General features: G+C 38.4%; 3 protein-coding genes across 3 annotated transcripts; all 3 read right to left on the reverse strand.

The window, feature by feature from the left end:
- Positions 1 to 8,599: 8,599 nt before the first annotated feature.
- Positions 8,600 to 9,061, reverse strand: LOC112203222 (vegetative cell wall protein gp1-like). The gene has a single exon (XM_024344217.1). It carries the CDS (start codon positions 9,059 to 9,061, stop codon positions 8,600 to 8,602), a length of 462 nt encoding a protein of 153 aa, XP_024199985.1.
- A 5-nt stretch (positions 9,062 to 9,066) lies between these two features.
- On the reverse strand, positions 9,067 to 10,476 carry LOC112201845 (probable polygalacturonase). The gene has a single exon (XM_024342769.1). The coding sequence runs from the start codon at positions 10,474 to 10,476 to the stop codon at positions 9,067 to 9,069; it is 1,410 nt and encodes a 469-aa protein (XP_024198537.1).
- Positions 10,477 to 12,883: 2,407 nt separating this feature from the next.
- LOC112203223 (AAA-ATPase At3g50940) lies at positions 12,884 to 21,762 on the reverse strand. Its single transcript, XM_040505736.1, has 3 exons — positions 21,485 to 21,762; positions 13,441 to 14,473; positions 12,884 to 13,330 (listed from the first exon to the last, which is right to left on the reverse strand). The coding sequence occupies exons 1-3, from the start codon at positions 21,760 to 21,762 to the stop codon at positions 12,884 to 12,886; spliced, it is 1,758 nt and encodes a 585-aa protein (XP_040361670.1).
- Between the last annotated feature and the right edge of the window lie 878 nt (positions 21,763 to 22,640).

Raw genomic sequence — 22,640 nt, forward strand, 5'->3', positions numbered from 1 at the left:
CTTGTCCTCTCTGTTGTCTTATTTATGCGTGATTGATAAAAAAAATTGAGGTAGGGCCGCGCCTAAACGGCTATCTGTCGTTAAGCCTTAACTATTAAACAAATCATAGAATACAAGGGTAGGATATAATTAAGGAGAAACTACACCCACCTCCTTGACCAAACTCTAAAACACAAAAAACTCCACTACATTTGTTTTTAGACACTTAAGGACATTTTGTCTTTAGCAAGTTTCACTTTCTCTTCAAGTTTTTATCTTTCCTTTCAGTAAAAAGAAAATTGACGGAGCGTAGTGGGCCCATGCTTTTGAATTTGTTTGTTTAACCATATTACAGGTACAAATCTATCCTCCATACTCGAAGGTAAACAGTTATTTTTACTATTCATAATTTCTATCGTTGACAGACTAGAGTTACTTGCTATTTGTAAGAATACTAGCAAAGAATTAAATACAGAGAAAGAAAAGTTGAGAAAACTGAAACTCTTTAGAGAAAATCTCAACAGAAATACACCCAACTACTGGGATATTATTTATAGACTCCAAACTAGAATATATAAGCTAGAGGAAGATATTGATAATCTCTTATATGTTCTAGAAATAGAACAAAAACCTCTAGATTATTTGAGCATTGGTTAGATCCGCAAATCACTGGTATCAGAGCTTGTAAAATAGCTCAAAGGAGAACCCCTCCTTAATGGGGACAATGTCAGAATTGTTATTAGAGAAAATCAATTCTCTACTAAAAACTTCTGATGAGAAATATGAAGATGTTACTAGAAATATCTAGATGTCAAACTCATCTAGAAAAATTACCTGCTATAATCCACCAATTAGAAAGATTGGAAAACAAACTGGATTATATCAAAGAACTTCCAAAAGTGGAAGAAGAAAAGCTGACAGTTGTCAGTAGAAAAGTCAATGAACAGCAAAAAACGCTGGATATCATGAAAAATATACTGAAGGACAAGAAAGTGCCTACAGTAAAAAAGAAAACTAATGGATTCAAACCGTTAGAAAAACCAGACACAAATCGTATTCCAAATATGATTTTTCTGGAACCATCTACTAGTCAGACTAGTATCCGGTATGAAAATCCGGAAAAAAGAGAAATGAAGATGTTAAGCATCTTTGGGAAAAAGAAGGGAGTACAGCTCCTAAATGCTGAAGAATTCGAATTCAACGAAATCGAACAAGAGGTAAAAATTCCTCAATCCCAAAGTTAGATTTTAAACAAATCTACAAAAGGGGAAAGTTTGATTTAATGGATAGCCATTATTTTAAACTTCTGGAAATTACAACTCCAGCTACAGCAGGAGGAGAGACTGATCTTCTATTAATCACTCCTTCAGAAGTTGCTAGAGCTCAAGCAAAAAAATATCAATTTATGCATATTGGAGCAGTCCAAGTAGGCATAAATCTGCTTGCACGTGAAGGCATAAACTGTTCGGTCCTATGTGTCCTACAGGACAACAGGTTAACAGACTTCCAAGCTAGTCTGTTGGGAACACTCGAAGCATCCTTATGCGACCAAGTAGCATATTTCAACTGCTTCCCCAACTTCACCACCAGCTTGAAAGATGCAGCTCATTGTCTCAGACTGAGAGTCAAGACAGATGGTATATCCATGAAAGAAGATATGCAAGAACTTGCTATAGTATATAGAATATACTATAAATTGATGAGTACTACAGTAGCCCCTAAGACAAGGATAACAAATATCCCAGGTCTTACTACTGGATTCCTCACCAATCAGAAGAACCATTCACAACAAATCCACAAAGTTACTTGGAATGAAGTAACTTTTCCTCTTGAATGGAAATTATCCGGTCCAAAAAAGCAGCCGGAAAGAGCAAAAGCAAAGATCTACGAGAGTAGAAAGACTGGAGAAATTAGTCTTAATTTTGACAATCACAGAAGAAGTGATGTCTGTCCTGAGAATCTCAGGATAAACAAGAACAATCTTCTAAGAAGAAGCTACAGCACTAGAGAAGCTAGTGTCAGTGGTATAAAACCCACTATTGAAGAGCCAATTTCTGAAGAAGAATTGGAAGCTGATCTGAACAGACCAGTCCATATGTTCAGAACTAAGAAGCTCTATGATCTTTATGAAGAAGCTGGGAATTGCGAAAATCCTGAACGATTAGAAAAACTAATCGAAGAAATGAAAGAATACAAATTCAGAAAGACAAGAAAAGTCTTTCCTTATCAAGATATTGAAATGGAAGAAGGAGAAAGCTCCAGAACTTTCATTAGCAGAGAAAAAAAGAAATAAAACTCTCATTTCAGAAAGCCCCCACGGGTAAAAAAGGAGAAAGAAATTCTCAAAGATTTGTCCCAGAGGACAATCTGCCTAGAGTTCCGATCACGAACTATGGCATATGGTTAAATCTAGACAAGAGTCTAGACAAAAGAAAAACCATTGACCAATGGGTAGACAGCCTGATGATGGCTTCTGCACTCACCCTTGGCAAATTTGAAGCACCAGATCTGCAGGTGTACTATGAAACTACTCTCACTGGAGTAGCAAAAAAGTACTACCTATCTTTCAAAGAAACTGCCAGAGGAAAAGACTGGCTGGAAGAAATCAAAAATTCAAAATCTCCGTATGATTTTGCAGTACCACTGTACGATCAGTTCTGTGGAGATCTTTCAAATCTGAGTGAAAAGGCCAAAGAAACGGCAAAATCGAATATCTATGCTCTTAAAATCTGTGACATGAGATATTTCGAAGAATACTTGAATGAGTTTCAAGAGTACTACTGTACAATTGGTGAACTAGAAAATACTGATCTAGTTAATCTGTTGCACAGAAAACTCCCTGAACCATGGAGAACAGCTGTGAGAGAAAGCATAGCTGAAAAACCAATTGAAAGATTTTCAGTTGGAGGGATTGCCGACAGAATCCGGCAATTACTGAAAGAGCAATGCAAAGCCAATCTTAGAGCTAAGATGGCCAAGAAACAACTCAAAGGAGTTGAAAATTTCTGTTATGGAATATTAGATATGCCCACAAACTGGGGATGCCATGACTCCAAATTCCACAGAAAGAAGAAAAAAGAAAAATATTACTCTAAAAAATTTAAAAAGAGTAATCAGAAGAAGAATTGGAAATTCAAGAGAAGTTCCAATTACAAAAAGCAACAGGATGAAGATCCTAAAAAGAAATTCTTCAAAAAGAAGAATACTCATCAGCATAAACAGCCTAGCAAGACAGCTTGCAGATGTTGGTTGTGTAAAGCTGAAGGACACTATGCAAATGAATGCCCGGAAAAGGGTAATAGATCTACTAAGGCTCTCTTTGAAGAATATGAGCAAATAGTAGAGGTAGCAAACATGAAAGGCTACGAAATAGCCTATTCTGATGATGAAGATGACGACAGGTCAGTCTACTCTGCCTGGTCTGGAGAAGAAGAAAGTTCATCAGAAGAGTCTGAGATTGATTCTGAAGTAGAGTACTTCGAATCTAGACAACTGAATGTTTTGAGAATAAAAAACTGGGAAGAAAGCAAGACAGAATCCTTCATGTCTTCTTATCAGGTGAACCCTGGTACATTCGTTTGTGACTACTGCTTTTGTCACGAAAAGAATGGTCTCCCAATGTTTTGTGAAGAGTCTAAGAAGACTTATCACAAAGAATGCTTCATAGCTGAAGCGAGAAGAAAAACCAAGAATGGTCTTGTCAGCCAATTGGTTAAGCAAGAATATGAAGAGTATTTTGCCGAGCAAAAGGCAAAAGAAATTGAAACTCTTTTCCAGGAAACCATGGAACCATCTTCCTCGAAAAAGGAAGAAATCGTCGATAAAGAAAAAGTCGATGAAGATATTGAACTGGTTGAAATACCAGAAAATGTAGAACTGGTGAAACAACCAGAAACTATTCATCTCTTAGAAAGACAAGAGGCTACTGACACATGGGATCTACTTGGCCAACCTTCTGGCAAGTATGATTATAAAGTCAGATATGATCCTCCGTCCTGGTTCAGTGATCCAGACATCAAAGAGATAATTCCTACAAACTGGGATGATAGTGAAGATAAATCACCCATGCAGGAAAATGTTTCAGAAGAATGTAAACCATTCATTCCAAAAGAGCAAGCTCAAGAAAATGAGCCTCACCAATCGAAAGCCGTCTCTACAAGTAGATACAGCAACTACATAGAGATCGGGCTCAAGTTCCCTGATCACAGGAAATATCATCTACATGCCTTTGTAGATAATGGATCAGGTTTTACTGTTGCAAAGAGATTTGCAATTCCAGATGAACTCTGGAAAGAAGATAAGAAAAAGTCTGCTACTGGTGTTACATTTGATGGAAGCCATCTCACCATGAAGAAAGTAGCAAAAAATGTTCATATCACCATTGGTGGAGGAACATTTATCATCCAGAATGTTTGGCAGTCAGAAGGCCAAGGATCTGATTTCCTGTTAGGAAATGATTTTATTCTCCAACAAAGATTTATTCAGGATGAAGAAGCGATAGGCTTCAGGAAAGGAGGACGGGTGTTCTGGGCAGACCGACTCACACATGCATTCAGTGTGGTAGGTCCCGGTTTTACTACTCACTATCAGAGATCGCAACAGAATAGTGGTGATCTTACCCCCTACAAACCCAAATTCGAGCCCATACTCCAAATCAAACAACAAGAAGAATTGCTTGTTGAAGAATCTTCAGAAGAAGAAGAAGAAGAAGCTAGTGAAGATGAAGAAGCTAGTTTCATCCATGAACACAACCTCAAGCACTTTCAGAATAAGCTTGAATCTCAGCAAATTCCCACTCTTGAAAAAATCAAGAAACTACTCGAGCAGAATGTGGATACAAATCCTCAAAAGTTTTGGGAAAAAGACCCAGTGGTCTGTGAATTGAAATTGCATGACATGAATGCTATCTGCCATGTCAAAGCCATTCCTCATTACAAAGAGGAAGATAAGAAAGAATTCAGAAAAGATATTGAAGATCTCCTGAACAAGAGATTGATTCAACCTTCCACTAGCCCTCATCATGCTCCAGCATTCTACGTGAGAAATCATGCAGAAACTCTAAGAGGAAAAGCTAGAATGGTGATTGACTACAGAGATGTCAACAAGAAGACTGTCAAAGATGGTTATCAAATTGCTCAAGTAAGAGTACTGATCAACCAGCTCAGAGGAGCCAAAGTCTTTTCGAAATTCGATGCAAAGTCGGGTTTCTGGCAAGTCAAGATGCATCCCGAGAGTGTACCTCTCACTGCATTTGGAACACCACAAGGTCATTACGAGTGGTTGGTGATGCCTTTTGGTCTCAAGCAAGCTCCCTCAATCTTCCAAAGAAAGATGGACAACATCTTTAAGCATGTGGCGGAGTTCTGTGTCGTCTACATAGATGACATTCTGGTCTTCTCCAAAAACAAAGAAGAACACATGAGACACCTCCATGAGGTAGTAAAGCTGATAGTTCAGCATGGAATTATCTTAGGAGAAAAGAAAATCTTCTTTATCCTCGATGAAGTTGATTTCCTAGGAATAAACATAAAAAATGGGGTCATAAAACTCCAACCTCATATCCTTGAGAAAATCTGGAAGTTCCCAGATAGAATTCCTGATGCTAAGAGTCTAGAGAGATTCCTTGGTGTCATAAATTATGGGAGAGACTTCATCCCTAAAATCTCAGGGTTAACAGCAATGTTATCTCCTAAGACAAGTTCCAAAAGAAAATGGAACTTCACAGAAGATGATGAAAAGATTGTGAAGCAGATAAAAAATCTCTGCAAAAACCTCCCTCCTCTCCAACAACCAGAAGAGAATGATGAAATTATCCTCCAGACAGATGCGAGCGATAATTACTGGTCCGGTGTTGTTCTGGCAAGAGCGCCTGGAACTAACATTGAAAAAATCTGCAAATTTTGTAGTGGCAAGTTCAGCCCTGCAGAACTGAATTATCCCACAGGGGAAAAAGAAATTTTGGCTGTCAAAAAAACGATTTTAAATTCACCAGCTTTTCTTAGAAAAACCTTTACTGTCCGCACCGATTGTGCCAGAGTAAAGAATTTCAAAAATTTTAAACTTGATAAAGCTGCTGATAGAGGAAGATTAGCAAACTGGCAATTATTTCTTAACCAATATGATTATAATGTTGAATTAATTGCAGGAAACAAGAATTATCTTCCAGACGCATTGACCAGGGAAATGGCAATGTTTAGCCAAAGAGAAGACGACGAAGGTCGTAATCCCAGAAGCAGAAGGACTGGGAAAGAACATGAGCATTAAGAAGATCCTATGGAAACCAAAGAAAAAGTTCTTAAAAGGTTTCTGCTAAGTCCTAAAGGACTAGCCTCAACTGATCAATCCCAGGGTAAAGGATTGGCTAGCCCGTCTCAAACGGCAGACGGTAAAGGCTCATCAAGACCGTTGACGGCTGCTGCTTTGCCAAAAAGCAGACCAACTCCAACTGGAGTCATAAATGTTTTTAACTATGAATTAAGAACTTTTGACACTCCTGTGTTCAGAACTGGCAGGAGACTAGCTTATCACCAGAAGGCAATCCTGGATAATCTCTTATTTGCTTTTCAAGAAAGAAGCAGTGGTCTAATGTTCCCGGCACTCTTTGCACTAGCTGAAGAACTATATGAGAACGCCAGACCACAATTTGAAGAAAGTCATATACAGCAGAGTGCTGTAAGAAAAGAAAAAATTCTCTTCCTTGAAAGTCCAGAAAGTGCTAGAGTTCCTGTCATGGCACTTAATGAATCAGACTGGCATGAATTCCATAGTCTGATAGGAAGACATAATCCAGAAGACCTAGTTCCTCCAACTCTCTTTATTGTTTCAGGTCCTTATGTTGGAAGATACCTGGTTAATGTTCAGAGTGAACATCCTCAAGAACACAAGCTCTGGCTTGTTGAAAATGGTTTTGTCCATAATCTGTGGACTAAAACAAATAATGATCTAAAAGGTTTGCCGCCTATCATTGTCAATACAGTCAAAAATGTAAGAAAAAATGACTGTATGCTTAGACTGAAGTTCAGATCCACTCCTCCAGAATGGATCCAGAAGGCAAACGGTGAAGTTGAATATATTCCTCCTTATCATTATGTAAGAATTATTCAAAGGAAATATCTTCAACCAGCCTGTGTAGGGTACAATGGCCAACCAAACTCAAGTATCCCTTGGATGAAAGCCATGACTCTAGAATATATCAAAAAGATCATCTCTGAGGATACCTACAATACCTTCCTGGCAGCAGGAGAGAAAATTATCATCACTGCTTACGATCATCCTGACGTAGTCAGCAGTGACTTGTTCCTATCTCTTACCAGAAAAGAGATAGATTCGACGCTGGCATGCTTACGATGGGTGGAAAAACTTGAAACTGACAACCACTACAAGATGTATGTTGATACAGATGTCGAAGACAATGCAACAACAGTAAGGATGGCCCAGGCAGATAACGACTCGTTTGTCCTTGGTCACAATTCAGAAACCGACGAGAACATGTGAAGCAGCAGGTGTAGAAAACACCGAAAGTCCTTTTGGATTTTTCCTAAAAGTGACTTTTGCTTTTCAAAAAGCAGGTGAAAAACATTTCACCTAAAAGGAATCTGCTTTTCCCCGGCCGACCTCCACCAGCAGGAGCACTAAGGAAAGCAGGAAATCACGGAGTCGTTCTGTACATTTTGTTGTTTTGAATTGTAATTTGAGTTCCGCTCCCTATATAAGGAGCTTTAGTTTCTCTTAGAAGGCATTCGAAGAAAAAGGCATTAGTTCTATATTCGAAAATCTCTAAGATCAGCATATCTCAGTAGCAGTAGCAGTCCGTCTGTGGACACAGTGTGCTTTCTATTACAAGTAAGTGTTTGTAAATCAGTTATGAGTAGCTAAAACAGCTTCTAGCTGTTTGCCCAAGAGTGAGGCTCTGGGTTCTGTATCTGTATTTATGTTTAAATAAATAAATTCAGTTTGTGCCCAGTACTCTGTCACAAAAATATTTTACTGTTTTTGCATCTATGTTTTGGTAGCAGTAGCAGTCAGTAAGCAGTAGCAGTCTTTCTATAAAAACTGACCCCTATCATACTAAGGCAGCAGTGATTCCGCCCTGGTAGTAGCCGCTTAGACAGGAAGTCGTTAGGTGAAATTGTGGCATGTTGAAGGCTAGTCCTTAGGCTGATACTGTGTTAGTTTGGAAAAGAAATAGGCTGATACTGTGTACTGTAGCTGATACTATGTAAAAAGCAAAGAAGGTAAAAGGAGAATAGTGTTTGTCCTTAATTGTATAGTGGAAAAGGTTGTGGACTTAGTTGTCAAAAAATATGTTGTCTGGTAGTGCTTTGTAGTTAACCCATTAATTAATGCCTAAAACTTATATTACAATAAGCTTTAAGAAAAAACAAAAACAGATTGTGTATGCTGAAATGAAAAGCAATGCTATAATAAATCTCCTTGCATCTGGGTTCATGAGGCAGAGGAAAAGAAATCGAACATTCATCGACCATGACAATTCCTGTTGAACCACTTCAGGAGCATATTGCTAGCATACAACACATACTTATTAATCGTGATTTGAATACTTCAAAGAACTTTTCTATAAAAAAAAAAGAATACTTCAAAGAACAAAAGCAAATATAATTTAATACATATGATTGTTCATGATGGCCAGAAGAACGCAACCAAAAGCGAAACCAAACCGAGTCCCAACAGTACCCATCTCAGCAGCGGCGCTTGCATTATTCTTAGGAGGCAATGGCGCAGGCGCAGCAGGAGAAGGAGGAGGTGGTGGTGACCGCTTCGGCTTCCATTTTTTGGGCTTTCCTTTTGATGATGATCGTCCACCATGAATGTCATAAGGTGCATCAGGCCCAGCGAAACTTGTTGATGGTGACTCTGACGTCACGTTATCATCATCATCAGCTGGTTTTGGCGGTGTCGAATAGTAGTGCTCAAGCTCGTGCCCTCCTAATGATGATGGACTCGGAGCTGGATCCTTGTCCGCAGGGTCCTGATCAGACGAACTTGGACTTCTAGAACGACTAGGAGATGAAAGAGGCGACTTCATCCTACTATCATACCTACATCTTTTCATCTCCACCATGTCAATTATTGGTACAACATCCACAGGAAAATCACAGCCACCACTAGCAACATCACCCTGACTCGGATCATCACCGTGTAGCACTGTAGCAAATCACACGGTGTCGGCGTCACGCCACTTGCAACCCCCTCAATATCAGCACAGCTCCACGGCTGCTTCTTTGCCTTGGCAGCCAATCCAACTGTCACATTCGACATGCAAATCCCCGTAAACGGATGGCCAGCAATCCCCTCCAGTTTCGCCGCCATCGTCACATTATCAGCCACCACATCCCTGTAGTGAATCCCTTTGATCTCAGGAAACGCCTTCTTGTGATAGCCATCGTCAGCGTGTGACCCATAATCGCCACTCATCGTAAACGCCCACTTCATGGTGTGCATTTCCATTCTCCTTAAGTACACGTCCCTCACGTACCCTCCTCGCCCTACAGCTGTCTTGATCCTCACCCCGGATTCCGTATCAATGGCCACGATGTCTTCTGCTCTGACGTCTTCAATCCCGCCGGACATCTCGCTGCCCAATGCAATGGCGGCGCTGTAAGGCGAAACACAAGTAAGTCGTCTGATCACTAGTTGCTTGGTTGGCATACCCAACGACACGCCGTACTGGTCCCAACCGCTCTTGACGGCCACGCAGTCGTCGCCGGAGACAATGTAACAGTCCTCAATCTTGACGTTTGTGCATGAATCCGGATTAATTCCATCTGTGTTCGGAGACCTCACCGGAGCTATGATGGTCAATCCTTGCACTAGTATATTGCTGCTGTAAATGGGATGTACATTCCATGATGGAGAGTTCAAAAGAGTGAGATGAGATATTTGCACGTTGGTGGAGAACATTATCTCAATCAGGTACGGGCGGGTGTACTGTAACTTTTTACTGTGGAATTTGTTCCACCAGAATTCACCTTGACCGTCGATTGTGCCGTTGTCTCCGGTGATGACGACGTCGGTGAGGTTGGTGCCGAATATGAGGCTCGCGTAGCGTCCACCTGGTGCGTCCCTTCCTCTGCCGTAAGACGGGAGTGGTTTGAGCACCGGCCATTCTTGGGGGTCTTGAGAAGCGAGGAGAACAGCCTCTTTGTGGAGGTAAAGAGTGAAGTGGCTGATGAGGTTGAAGCTACCGGTCAAGTACTTCCCGGCCGGAACGTAAAGCTGAGCGCCTCCTTGGGTTGAGTACTGACTCAGGTGGTTGAATGCGGCTTGAAAGGCCTTTGTGTTTGATGTCTTGCCGTCTCCTACTCCTCCGAAATCAGTGAGCGAAGCGCTGTGGGCTCTGCAGCTGATGGCATTGTACTCGAAGGTGGATTCAGATTCGGATTTCTCCTCGGAGAGCTTGAATACTTTTCTGCTGTCACCCCCTCCAATAAGGAGTAAGCAGACCACAACATGTATTAACAATATTAGTGATCTCATCACCTGAAGGGTTTTCATTATGTAGGTTTTCTGATTGAGTGATATACTGAATTGGCCTAGAGCAGCCCTTTTTATAGGACACTATTCTTATTGGAACTAGAAAATCATAAACTAGGGAAGTACATACTTCATCCTTCGTACTTGGTAGAGCAAGACAGAGAGTTCCTAACAACAATAGGAAAACAGTCTTTGATCTTTCTTGATTTGGGTGAAGTAACTTCCTTTGGGCGATGGGAAACTAACAACAACATAAGTGGACAATGAAATGTTGGTAAGTATAAATCTCAACACTGTCAAACCAGATAAGCAAATAAACTTGAGAAATTATCTTAGAACTCACGAGGGTAACGCAAATCAAAACCACACAAGCATTAATCTTTGAAAAAAAAAATGCCAAACAACTAAGCACAAACTCTTAGTCAATCTCAGAGGAAATAAAGCAAGGAGATTTGGAAATGTACTTCAGATCTGATGTAGGACGAGAATGTGCCCAGTTTAGCCAGAAAACCATAAAAGCAAAGAAGCGGCGTAGAATCAAGAAGAGTGATTGGAAAATAGGTAACTCACGCGTAATGAGATTATTAGCCGCTGGAATATTCAAGAAGATTTGGTTTTGAACCTTTCGAGTTACTCGTACAAAAAGTCAGGTTTTGATTTTGAATCAGATTTGACTAACTTTTGGCCAGAATGTCCGTTTAAGACGCATGATAGCTTTCCAGAATGGGAACGACGAGATCTTCAAGACTCACTTTAGTGAACCCTATCAGATTTAGGCCAAAATGTATCGTCTTAATTATCCGATTCGTGATTTCATATTTTTAGGCTAGTTTTACATTCTTTTTATTTTAGGTTTTCTAGTTTATTTTGGATTTGTTTTGTTTTAATCCGTGGGCTTTAAGGTTTAATTGTTAGTCGCCCTAGGGTTTCTTTCCCATATATAAGCAACCTTAAACGGCTGCAGAACTATTTTTTATCATAGTATCAATCAAAATTGAGAATTTTCTCTTTTATCTCTGGTGGACTCCAGAATCTTTATTTTAGGTTTATTGCTGGTAAACCTAGTTATCAATCCGTCTGCGTCAAGATCAAGAAAAAAATTATGGTTGAAAAGAGCGTTGTCAAACAAAATAAAACTGATAAAGAGCTCAGAGAACCCTCTGAATTTGATTTTTCTAATTAGCTTTGGCTTGGTCTGGCTGTCTATGGTGGTTTATGGCTTTAGAAAAAGCAGGGGAGAAACAGAGGAGGAAATGCAAGCCTTCGAAGCTTTAGCAATGGGGATTTATGTGGTGAAATTTGAAAAACCGTGTAGAATAATCGAGTAGAATAACCGAGTAGAAATTAAAACCCTGCTTTTACCAAATTGAAAAATCAAGAGCGTTTGCAGGAAGCTGTAAAGGAGAATTGAATTATTGAGATAATTGAATGTGGAAATTTTTGAATAGGGTAAGAAAATCAATATGGGGGCACGTTTGGTAATCGTTAATTGCTGTTCCAGAATATATTCTTTTTCGATCATTTTGATCTTTCAAAATTGAGGTGATTTATTCCTTGCTGTTATTAGAGATATTTTGACACCTAAAGTTTCCTTAAAGGACAGTTTCAAGATTAGCTTTATGCCTTTATTTAGTTTATTCTCCTTCAATCAAAATATCAAGAACTAAATACTAGTTACTCTCTATAGCCTCCAAGTACATGGAGTAACTAGTATTTAATCCAAATATCAATGTATGATTAGTCCATAATTAATGAGTTATCCTGTATACTTCTGTTTTCAACTTCTTTTTATTTTTTTTTTTTTTTGAGAAAATAGCTTTTTTTTGTTGTGTGAGAAAAATCAACATTTTTGATGGCTGAGTTGCCTAATCCGCTTAGTCCCAAGTCCTAACTCAATGAACCTCAAAATCTTTATCTTTTTATATATAGGAAATGACAAACCTTGACGGATTACTCGTCCTCAAAGGTCTCTATCTGAAAGAAGTGAAACGACACACTTTTGTGCGACAAATTATTCATCGGTAAGTCTCCTGAATAAATAAAACAAACAAGGACATACCTTTGTCAACGAATGTATCGTCATTCGAAAGTACCTGGATCAATGAAATTCTGCACTTTACATGGATGTGTCAAATAGTTCAGCCTACGTTTTCAGCAAGTTATTGGTACAAGTGGTATTCCACATCTATGTCAAGAGCAAAATTTCCTTATTACTAACATATCATACTAGCATTCTCTGATCAGCCACAGTTTACAGTCGTGAAGATGTGGCCGGAACTGTTTGGCATGAAAACTGTATGGTCATTGAAATGAAAAGAAATTTTATTAAAGCCAGATTAATTCAACGTAATATGCTAGATTTTTATCCCTGATGATTGTTCCCCTGCTATGTGCGGTTGTTCATCTCTTATCAAATAAAATATGTCAACTGTTTATGATCAACCTTCTCTTTATCGTTCTTAACTCTCTCTTCATCTTTGGCCTTTTTTTCATCTTCCTCCCTTTTATTCATTTCCTTTATCCCTGTGATCAAAGCTTGGAGTGCAACATCAGCAATCTCACTCTTCATCAGCTCCTCGGTCACTTGTGCAGGAGAAACCTCTGTCTTCTGCAGTAGGCTTTCAATCTCATCAAACAAAGGTTGGTGTTCCTTGATCCCTAGGTAATTTGAGGCCAATGTTTTGAAGCCCTCATATGAGCAATACGACATGTGGACGTGCATGTCCATTCGTCCTGAACGCAGCAATGCAGGGTCTAGTTTGCTCTTGTGACTGGTAGTGAATATAATGATTCTCTCTTCTCCACAACTATACCACAGGCCATCTGTGAAGTTCAGTAGTCGTCCCAATAGCGAAAGCTGCAGGCAAGAAAAAAGAATGAAGTTAACAGCTTAATACATCGAAACAAGCTTAAAAACTAGCCATGTTATTACCTCAAATTCCAAATGACTTGAGAAATTATGTGCACACTTTTTAATATTGGAGAAGAATGATCGATAACCTGATTGCTTTCTGAGTCATTTTTCTTATTGCTGTTCTTTCTATCTTGCAGCTTCAATTGACTACAATCTATATCCTCAATCACAAGTATGGATTTATTTGTTGTTGCCAGCAACACTCTTCTTAATTCCATATCCGACATCAAATGCGTGAGTTGCAAGTCATAAATATCAAACTTCAGATAATTAGCAATAGCACCTATAAGGGATGATTTACCAGTCCCTGGAGGACCATAAAGTAGATAACCCCTTTTCCAAGCCCTTCCTACTCTTTGATAGAACTCTTTCCTCTTAACAAACCTGTCCAAATCCTCCAAAACCGATCTCTTCTGCTCAGAATCCATGGCTATGGTCTCGAATGTTGCAGGGTGTTCGAGATTGATTGCACTCCATCTTACTTTGTAATCCTCTGACCTTACAAGTGTATGCAGCTTGACAATCTTTCCTGCATCTTTCATAGCCTTGAATGTCTCTACAACATAAGGCAAGTAAGCATCCATGACCTTTTCCTTGTGTTTGACATCAAATCTGAGCTCAAAGAATTGCTGCTTTTTCCCTGCTTTGCTAGGATAATATTTGGACTTCTTGGATATGGAATTGTATTTCCATTTCAGCTGGACTCCTTCATAAATGTCTTCAAACTCTTGGTTGTTTGAGAAATGGATGGCAAACTTAGTCTCTTTCTGAGTTTGTACAATTTTGAGGAGTCTAGTGGAAGGGCTCATCTTGTTGTGCAAGTAAAGCTCTGAAGCTTCGAACACTTTATTATGAGTGCTCATGCCATGGTATTCTTCAATTTGCATGATCATGAGCTCATCAGCTGATGATCGGCTTTTGGAGAAAGCATGGGTGATTGGATGAAGAAGTCTCATAATGGGTTGGATTAAGTACTGCATTGCCCTGAACAGAACAAGCAACAAGGAAGCAACCCTTGAGGCACAAGCTGATGACCCTTTTGATGTTGATGAAGTAGGTGTTTTCTTCACAGAATTGATATATGATCTGCAAAATGTTGAAAACACCTTTAAATTATTTGCTGATTAATTAAACCCTGATTAAAAGTTTAAATTAGAGATAAAACTGAAAAGTAGAAATTAATCAAGACTTCCAAGAGAATAGAAGTGATACAAGAGTACGCCCTGTCTGTATTTAAATGGAGAGAGTGGCCATTTAGGAAGAAAAGAATGGTTTTTTGTAATCCATTGAAATATGCAAATTAAAAATATCTATTTGATCCCCACATAGTACTAATTGTAGACAGGTTAATAGGATACCTAAGTTGGTGCTGATGAATCAGCTGTGATATACTAACAGATAGTGTCACACTAGCTTACTGAGTTACTGTCAACTTCAATCTAATCACCAAATTTTAAAAGAGAAATTAAAGAAAATAAGAAAACCATGCATGCCAACTAATCGAACTTGACAGCGTTGAAAATTTCAATGTGAAGAGTGGATGAAGTTTATAGATTTTATGATGATTAATGCTCAACTCCGCATAATACATAATTTTCGCCCTATCTCTAAACATGTATGTATCTTATTATTCTCATGCGTTTATACAATAATGAGGATTGCTCGCAACTTTTTCCACCAACTTTCCCCTCTAACTTTCTCCAAAATTTAGCTCAAATCATAACTAAATTTGTGGCCCGAACCGTTCATTCTCTATATTATATCATTTAGAGATGATCTCAGCAAAAATCAACCGAAGTCATTTGGTCATTGAATTATATCAAACAAAACACTGGTATCGTAACAAGTTCACTTTTTGTTGAATTGCTCATTTATTTGATACAATTGATTGACCAAACAACCTCCAATATAGTTGATAGATGATCTCTAAACGACAATTTAATGAAAAAAAAAAAAGTACGGGTCATAAAATTTACTTATCAATTTGAGCACTTTTAAAAAAGATTACAGGGGAAAGTTGGTGGATAAAGTTGCGAGCATTTCTCGCACAATAATGCAAGCCTAAGAACCAAAGAACTTGAAATAGAGCATCCACCTCTTTTGTGAGCTTTCAACGGAATGCATGTGTTCCACCAAAGTGGATGTGTTCTCCATCCGTGGTTCTGAATATCCTAGTGATCTGGAGGAGGACAGAAAGAACGAGTAATGCTAGCAGGGTTTTCCAGTGTTTCTGAAAAGCTCACTATCCTGAACTATATAGTAGAGAGGAAACCCTACAGTTTTACAACCACCCCTTTCTCTCCTCCTTTGCCGAGTAGCTTAGCCCTGGTTTGGGTTTGGTCAATTATTGCCTTGTTCACAGATATTTGGACCATCTGACATTGACTGATCAGAAAATGAGAATTGACTGATCTCTTTGAAGTTTGAACACCAAAAGTGACAGTGACCATGCACCTTGTGTGAGTTGAACTGCTGAAGAGTCACATGGATATTATTTGGATGGCCAAAAATCAAGACAGGAATCTTACCAAGATATTTTTTTTTTTTCTCTTTTCTTATTAATCAGAACAAGATTTTATAAATTTTATCAAGCAAATAAAATGGAATGCTAGCCGGTTATCACTTGCAACCAAATGCTTATCAATTTCTTCCAATAATTGTTGAAATTTGACTCTCTTAAATAGATTTGCGAGATGTCTTATTTAGTAATCGTGTGGCTCACCATCTTACTTATTTACTGCTTCTATTACTTAACAAAACATTAGAAATACCAATCATGCACTTTCTTATCAACAAAAAACAAAACAAAAAATACAATCATGCACTTTGCTTTAGAGGTACATTTTAAATCTCAATCACTTGAGTTTGAGTAGACACCATATGTAAATGATTAAACCTAGGATGAACAACTTATCTTAGTGACATTCATGACATTATAGACTCTCTTATCACCTAGCTGCTGCTAGATTTGAAATATTATACGTATCAGATAAACCGATTGACTTGATCATATAAGTTAGTGGGGTGCTTCATCTTTCGAGTTGTGGCCGGTACGGTGTGCGTATAATAGAAGAATTGGCCTCCCGGCCGCACTCCATTATCTGGTGGAAGACAAACTTGGCTTGGACATTAAGCAACTATGATTATATGTTTACTGTTTGTGTGTGAGTGTGTGAGGGTTTTATAGGATCCAAAAATCTACCACAAAGATTTATATAATAACAATGGTTGCCTTTCTGGCCGTAAATATATATGATGATTATAGGACACCACATTTTGGGATTACACAGGTAAGCTAATGATCTAACTTTTAGGGAATGAGATGAGGTTAGCATTGCATAACTAAGGTGCAATACTAAATCATAAATCTAATTACTTCAGTTATGCAATGCAATATATGCGAGGGTTTTATATGCTGTTGGGATTTCATTCCCATCGAGTGAGATTGCTAAGATAGTAATTTTTTTTTTTCACTAGTCATTGAGTGAAAGCGTCAAGTAGTGTAGAAATAATTTGGCAATTTCTTAAAAAAAAAAAAATCAAGATCTACAATGGCTAGTTGTGATATATTTGTGTATTACCAGATTTGCAGGAATACAAATAATGATCTATATCCCGCCTCTTTTATAATATAAAAAATGTGCGACTACTTATGATAGTTTTATCATTTTATGCTCTGTTTCATTTGCGGACCTAATAATTATTTAGTGTACTTGATATCATCTCTTATTCAAATAAAACACATGTCAATAAAAATTTTGGATTCAAAATTTCTATCTTCAAAGTACCAGATTTGTATGTTCAAATTGTTTGTTTATTTTCCTATTTTTTATAAATTGAACATATGATGTTATATGAGAGGATGGCCATATACACGTTAACGATTAGGGCTGTCAATTCCGACATGACCTGATAACACGACTCGAAACCCGCACGAAATAAAGCAGGTTGAACCCGCACGATTAGAAAGAGGGTCAGCGGCAGGTCAACCCGCCATGACCCTGACCCATTTAATAAATGGGCATGGCCGCGAGTCTACCTATCAACACGAAGTCATGAACCCATATAACCTGATCCTACAATTGGGCAATTTTAAATATTTTACTTCATTATTATTTGATTTAATTATTTATGAATTATATATAATTATTTATATTCTTCGTCTTGTGGATTTTTTTAGTGAATTTAATCAATTTGGGTCACATGTTATTTATCAACATGACATGACCTATTTATTAAATGGGTTAAGCGGGTTGGAAACGGGTAACCCGTTTAATAAATAGTTTGGGTTTAAATTTTCAACACGATTATTAAATGGGTTGGATTTGAGTTTGTCTCTTATGACACGACAAATACTTTGATCCGACACGAACCTAACCCGACAGACCTATTGACAACCCTATATAACAATGCATAGAAAGTATTATTCTTCCTTCTTTTGAGGGATTTATTAATTTTTTTTATCAAAAATTAAATTTTATTAATAACTTGTGGACAATGGATTCAAGGGCTAAAATAGTCTCATTAAAAACTCTGCCTAATCTAGGCAAGTAAAAAAGAGTGCCACGCCCCTAATATCAACTAAACAAGTCATCTAGTGCTGCATCATTAAGCCAAGGAGGCCCTACTTATTTCCAAAACCAAATTTCTTCACTGTGTGATGCCTTCTTAGTAAGGGAATCAGCTGCCATGTTATTACATCTTGGTATCTGCTTCCATTTAACTACTTCAAAGAGCAATTTGTGGTTTTTCACTTAATCAAAAAACAATACCTTCCATACTTAGATCTCTTTCATTGCAATCAATAGCATTAACAACATTGCATCTGATTCAACTTCAACTTTCGAAAAACCTTCCATCAAACAAAAGGAAGGAACTTGGCTGACCAGCCCTGGTCAGGAGGGGCTGACCACAGCCACTAAAAATCTGACAGCTGTCTTCTTTTTTTTTTTTTTTTTTTTTTTTGCCCCTTCCCTTTCGGTTCTCCTTCTTCAGTTCTTCCTCTTCCTCTTGTTCTTCTTCCTCTTCCTCTTCCTCTTGTTCTTCTTCCGCTTCCTCTTCCCTAAACCACCAGCACCACCCCACCCACCCAACCCAACACCAGTCCCACCACCTCAACAACCACACCCACCACTCGCAGCCGCCACCTCAAACCCCACAGACTCCGCTTCAACCGCCTCCGCCTCCTCCGCGGAGCCCAAGCTCCGAGACCACGTGGACCTCCACCGCCATGCCGCCGTCGTCGTCCACGTGGGATTTCTGGGACCCTTTTGTGCCGGCTTCGTCTCGGTCGGTGACCGAGGAGGAATGAGAGGCTACGACCACCGCGTCGGAGGCGGTGGTTACGACTGTCACCGTGGCGGTGAGCACCGTGGCGCCACCTTCGGTTGTTAGTGGGTTTTCGAAGGACAGTGAGGAAGAGGAAGAGGAAGAAGAACAAGAGGAAGAGGAAGAACTGAAGAAGGAGAAAAAAAAAAAAAAAAAAAAAAAAAAGAAGACAGTTGTCAGATTTTTAGTGGCTGTGGTCAGCCCCTCCTGACCAGGGCTGGTCAGCCAAGTTCTTTCCCAAACAAAATCTTAAACCAAACAAAACAGCAAGGGCCTCACTAGCATGCGCTGATAATCCTTCAATTAAAGTATGATGCATAACAGCATAACACCCTTCATTGCCCTTATATGGTGGTATCTCACAACAGTCCCCTGTTTTTGAGGGATTTATTTTGAAAACAACGAGAAGAGATTGTTTGTGAAATCAACCTTCAGTGCAAAATAATATGAAATGTCTTTATGTTCTTATCTTAAAAAAAAAAAATTGAAAAATGTTTTCAATAAATAATAAAATTCTCAACTAGAAATTATAATCTTGGATGGTTTAGGTCATGTTATTTTCCTGATGTGTTGCTACTAACTCCACCTCTTCTTAGTAATTAAAAAATTCACCCATTGCAACTGGTCATATACCAACCAGTCATACCTAATGAAATAAATAATTGAACTTGAGTGAAGTAAATCTAGTGCTACGCTTTTATTGTGAGATCACATAAACCACTATTGGCAATCCCAACTTTTCTATACCCTTCACCTTAATTTTTATAACAATCCCCGGCTCTTATAACCTAGCTTATTTTTGTAACAGTCCTGATTAGGGCTGTCACTAGGTCAGTTCGAATTGGTTATAGGTATTACCAACTTCAAAACCAAAGCTTTCGGTTTTAAAACTGAGTTACCAATTATTAACCAAAATTTTCGGTTTTTAATTATATCTACCAAATTCGGTATTTCGGTTTTCGGTATTACCAACTTTAGAACAACTAATTCTTTATAATATAAATTAGAATGAACAAAACTATGTTTTTAAATTTTATAGTGATAAACTTTGTATTCATCTACTAATTATAGCTTTCTTTTGTATATATGACATCAAGTTTTAGCAATTTTCAATAAAACTAGATTATTTAACCATCTTTGACTAGGTTACTTAAAATACATGTACTATTAATGTAGTATATGTAGTAATGTTCATATTATTATAAAAGTTTTTATGTTTATTTCTTAATATACATGTATGTGTATTGAAAACTGTAGTATATAAATCTAATATTTAGATAATTGGTAGATTCAGTATTTACTAAAACCAAACCAACATTTTCGGTAATTTTTGATTTCGGTTTTATCGGTCTCGATTACCAAAAAGTCAGTTTACCAAACCTAAAACATCGGTTGGTATTCGGTCGGTTTGGTAATTACCAAACCAAGTGGCAGCCCTAGTCCTGACCCATGTTTAGTGCTCCAACTGATAATAAGAAAGAACAACCAAAGAAGAAAGAAGAACACCATAATAAGCCTTAATTGGTGGAGTTGGAAAACTAATAGAGGAGAACCAACTCATTTAATGATTAATCAAGCCTTGAGGAACTATGCAAAAAACATAGACAAATCTCAACCTTAAACAAAAACCAGTCCTTAAACCTAGAAAGAAAAAAAAAAAAAACTAGAAGAACAGAATAGCACAAACGTGAAATTGATCACAAATCTTACCAAGTCAAGCTATCCAGACACCAAATTGATCAAAATTCTCAACAGATCATGCTACCTAGACATCAAATCCTTAAAATAACTACAACCCCTAAACAAATCATCTATAATACAAGATATAGAGAAAGAAGAAGGTAGAGGGTTGAAGGGGAGAGTGAAAAAGAATAAGTGCAAAGAGAGAGAACATGAAATTGAACCCAAAGAAGAGCTGTTGAAGGAGGCTGGAGCAAAAGAATGGCATGAGAGAGAGAGAGAGAGAGAGAGAGAGAGAGAATGATGAGGTTGAGGCGAAGAGCAGATCCAACATAATGGATTTCAGTGTCTACAACACCAGCTTCCACAATCCCATGAGTTTTGGGGTCGCTCTCCTAAACGATGTAGGCTGTGTTTTGGAGATTGCAGAGTATGAGTCCCAGTTGTTGCCAAACATGGGCTACCTCGTGTTATGGTACCCAGTCCCGTCCAATCCCTCATAACAAACACGCCCCAACAATGTTCACTTAGTTTGACAAAAAAAATTATGCTCAATCATTCTTAAATGTAGATATAACAGTGAAAATAATTATTTTTTAAGTTGAGTTGTTTTATTTTTTATCGTTAAATTTACATCCAATAATGATTGAGCATAATTTTGATACTCAGTTATTGACTAGGTGAACACCACTACTTCGTACACTGTTTTAAAAAATAAGTTTCGTCCAACCGCAAAAACCTCCATTCTATTAATAAAAAATCAAAAGGTCCTATCTTTTTTTGTCAATTAAACGAAAATTCCCTCTTTGAAATCATTAAAGGGTTCTTGACCCAAAACACCAAATTTGGCCAAAATAATCTCACTTACCCCAGCAACAAATTTTTATTCCCGCTTACCCTGTTTGAAGTAAAATTACAGTTTTGCCCTTAACTTAAAATTACACATGCCACTGCTCTCTCTCTCTCTCTCTCTCTCTCTCTCTCTCTCTCTCTCTCTCTCTCTCTCTCTCTCTCTCTCTCTCTCTCTCTCTCTCTCTCTCTCTCTCTCTCTCTCTCCGGCTGTTATTCCTTATCGTCTCGCTGAAGTACGGCCCCTTCAAAACTACGACGCCCTTCTCGTCGACCTCCGGCTCCTTGTACGCCTCATGATCGCCTGTATCGGAATCGGAGAAGTCGTTGTAGGTCTCGCCGTCGAATTTGTCTGGATCTGGATAGTGAGGCGTCGTGTCGTGGCCCTGCTCGGTCGGCTCTTCAAGGAAGCTGAGATCCTCGTTGTCGTCGACGGTGACGTCCTTGTAGAGAGCTGGGCGGGAGGAGAGGAGGAGCAAAGGGCCGAGTGTGAACACGAGAACGAGTCGATTCGCCATTTTGGAGTGAGTGAGAAGAAGAATGATCAGAGAGACTGTAAGACTGAGATCTGGTTTTAGTGGTGGTTTAATAGAAATGGAGGACGAGGAGTCCATGCCTCTGTGCGACGTCGTTTCTTTGAGCTGCGGTAAAGCCAACTACTGCCGGATTTGGTTTTAAAAGCTTTACCATTTCAGAAGCATCTCACCTTAACCATCAAGGATCCACAAGTTATTATTTTATTGATATTTTCTTATTTTGTAAGCTTTTATTTTATGATAAATAAATGTATTGCCTCTCCTCTACTACATGAAATCATTCTAAAGTTTTTAGTAAACTTACAATTTGATTGCCCAAATAGACGTCTATTGGGGGGGGGCAATATATGTCTATTGGGAGGCAATAGACTTTTTTAATTGATATAGATTTTTTTTCTTTAATCAAAGTTTTATTTGTCTAAATTTAAAGAGACTAGTTCCCATTTCGACAACTGAAATATCTATTGGGGGCCAGTAGACATCTATTGGGGGGCAATAAACCTTTCCGGTGAGATTTTCAAAAAAGTCCGGTGGGCGGCGGCCGGTGACCGGAATCCGGCCAACTTTCGCCGAATTCCGGCTACCGGTGACCGGACTCCGGCGAAGTCTCCCATGGTTTTTTTTTTCTCTCTCTAAGTAACAAAGGGGGTAAAATGGTATAAAAAAATTTTAAAAAAAAAAATCTTAATAGGATATTAAGGAAGACCTCCTTAGAGTGTTTTGGATAAGAGGGAATTAAAAAAACTTAACGAGGTAAGTTGGAAAAAAATCTCTAAAAATGATGTAATTGAACAAAAACCCATCATTAAACCTAAATCAACCCCAAAAAAAAAAACACTAATGTAATAAAAATAGGTCAG

The sequence above is a fragment of the Rosa chinensis genome, chromosome 5, assembly GCF_002994745.2.
Source record: "Rosa chinensis cultivar Old Blush chromosome 5, RchiOBHm-V2, whole genome shotgun sequence".
Taxonomy (NCBI): domain Eukaryota; kingdom Viridiplantae; phylum Streptophyta; class Magnoliopsida; order Rosales; family Rosaceae; genus Rosa; species Rosa chinensis.

Excerpts from the sequence above, each read along its gene's own strand:
- LOC112203222 (XM_024344217.1), bottom strand. The coding sequence starts at position 9,061 with ATGGTGGAGATGAAAAGATGTAGGTATGATAGTAGGATGAAGTCGCCT.
- LOC112201845 (XM_024342769.1), bottom strand. The coding sequence starts at position 10,476 with ATGAGATCACTAATATTGTTAATACATGTTGTGGTCTGCTTACTCCTT.
- LOC112203223 (XM_040505736.1), bottom strand. The coding sequence starts at position 21,762 with ATGGCGAATCGACTCGTTCTCGTGTTCACACTCGGCCCTTTGCTCCTC. Across the intron at positions 14,474-21,484 it reads GTCGTAGTTTTGAAGGGGCC|ATCATATATCAATTCTGTGA; the intron begins GTACTTCAGCGA and ends AACATTTTGCAG. Across the intron at positions 13,331-13,440 it reads CTTCTCCAATATTAAAAAGT|CTTTCGCTATTGGGACGACT; the intron begins GTGCACATAATT and ends TCTTGCCTGCAG.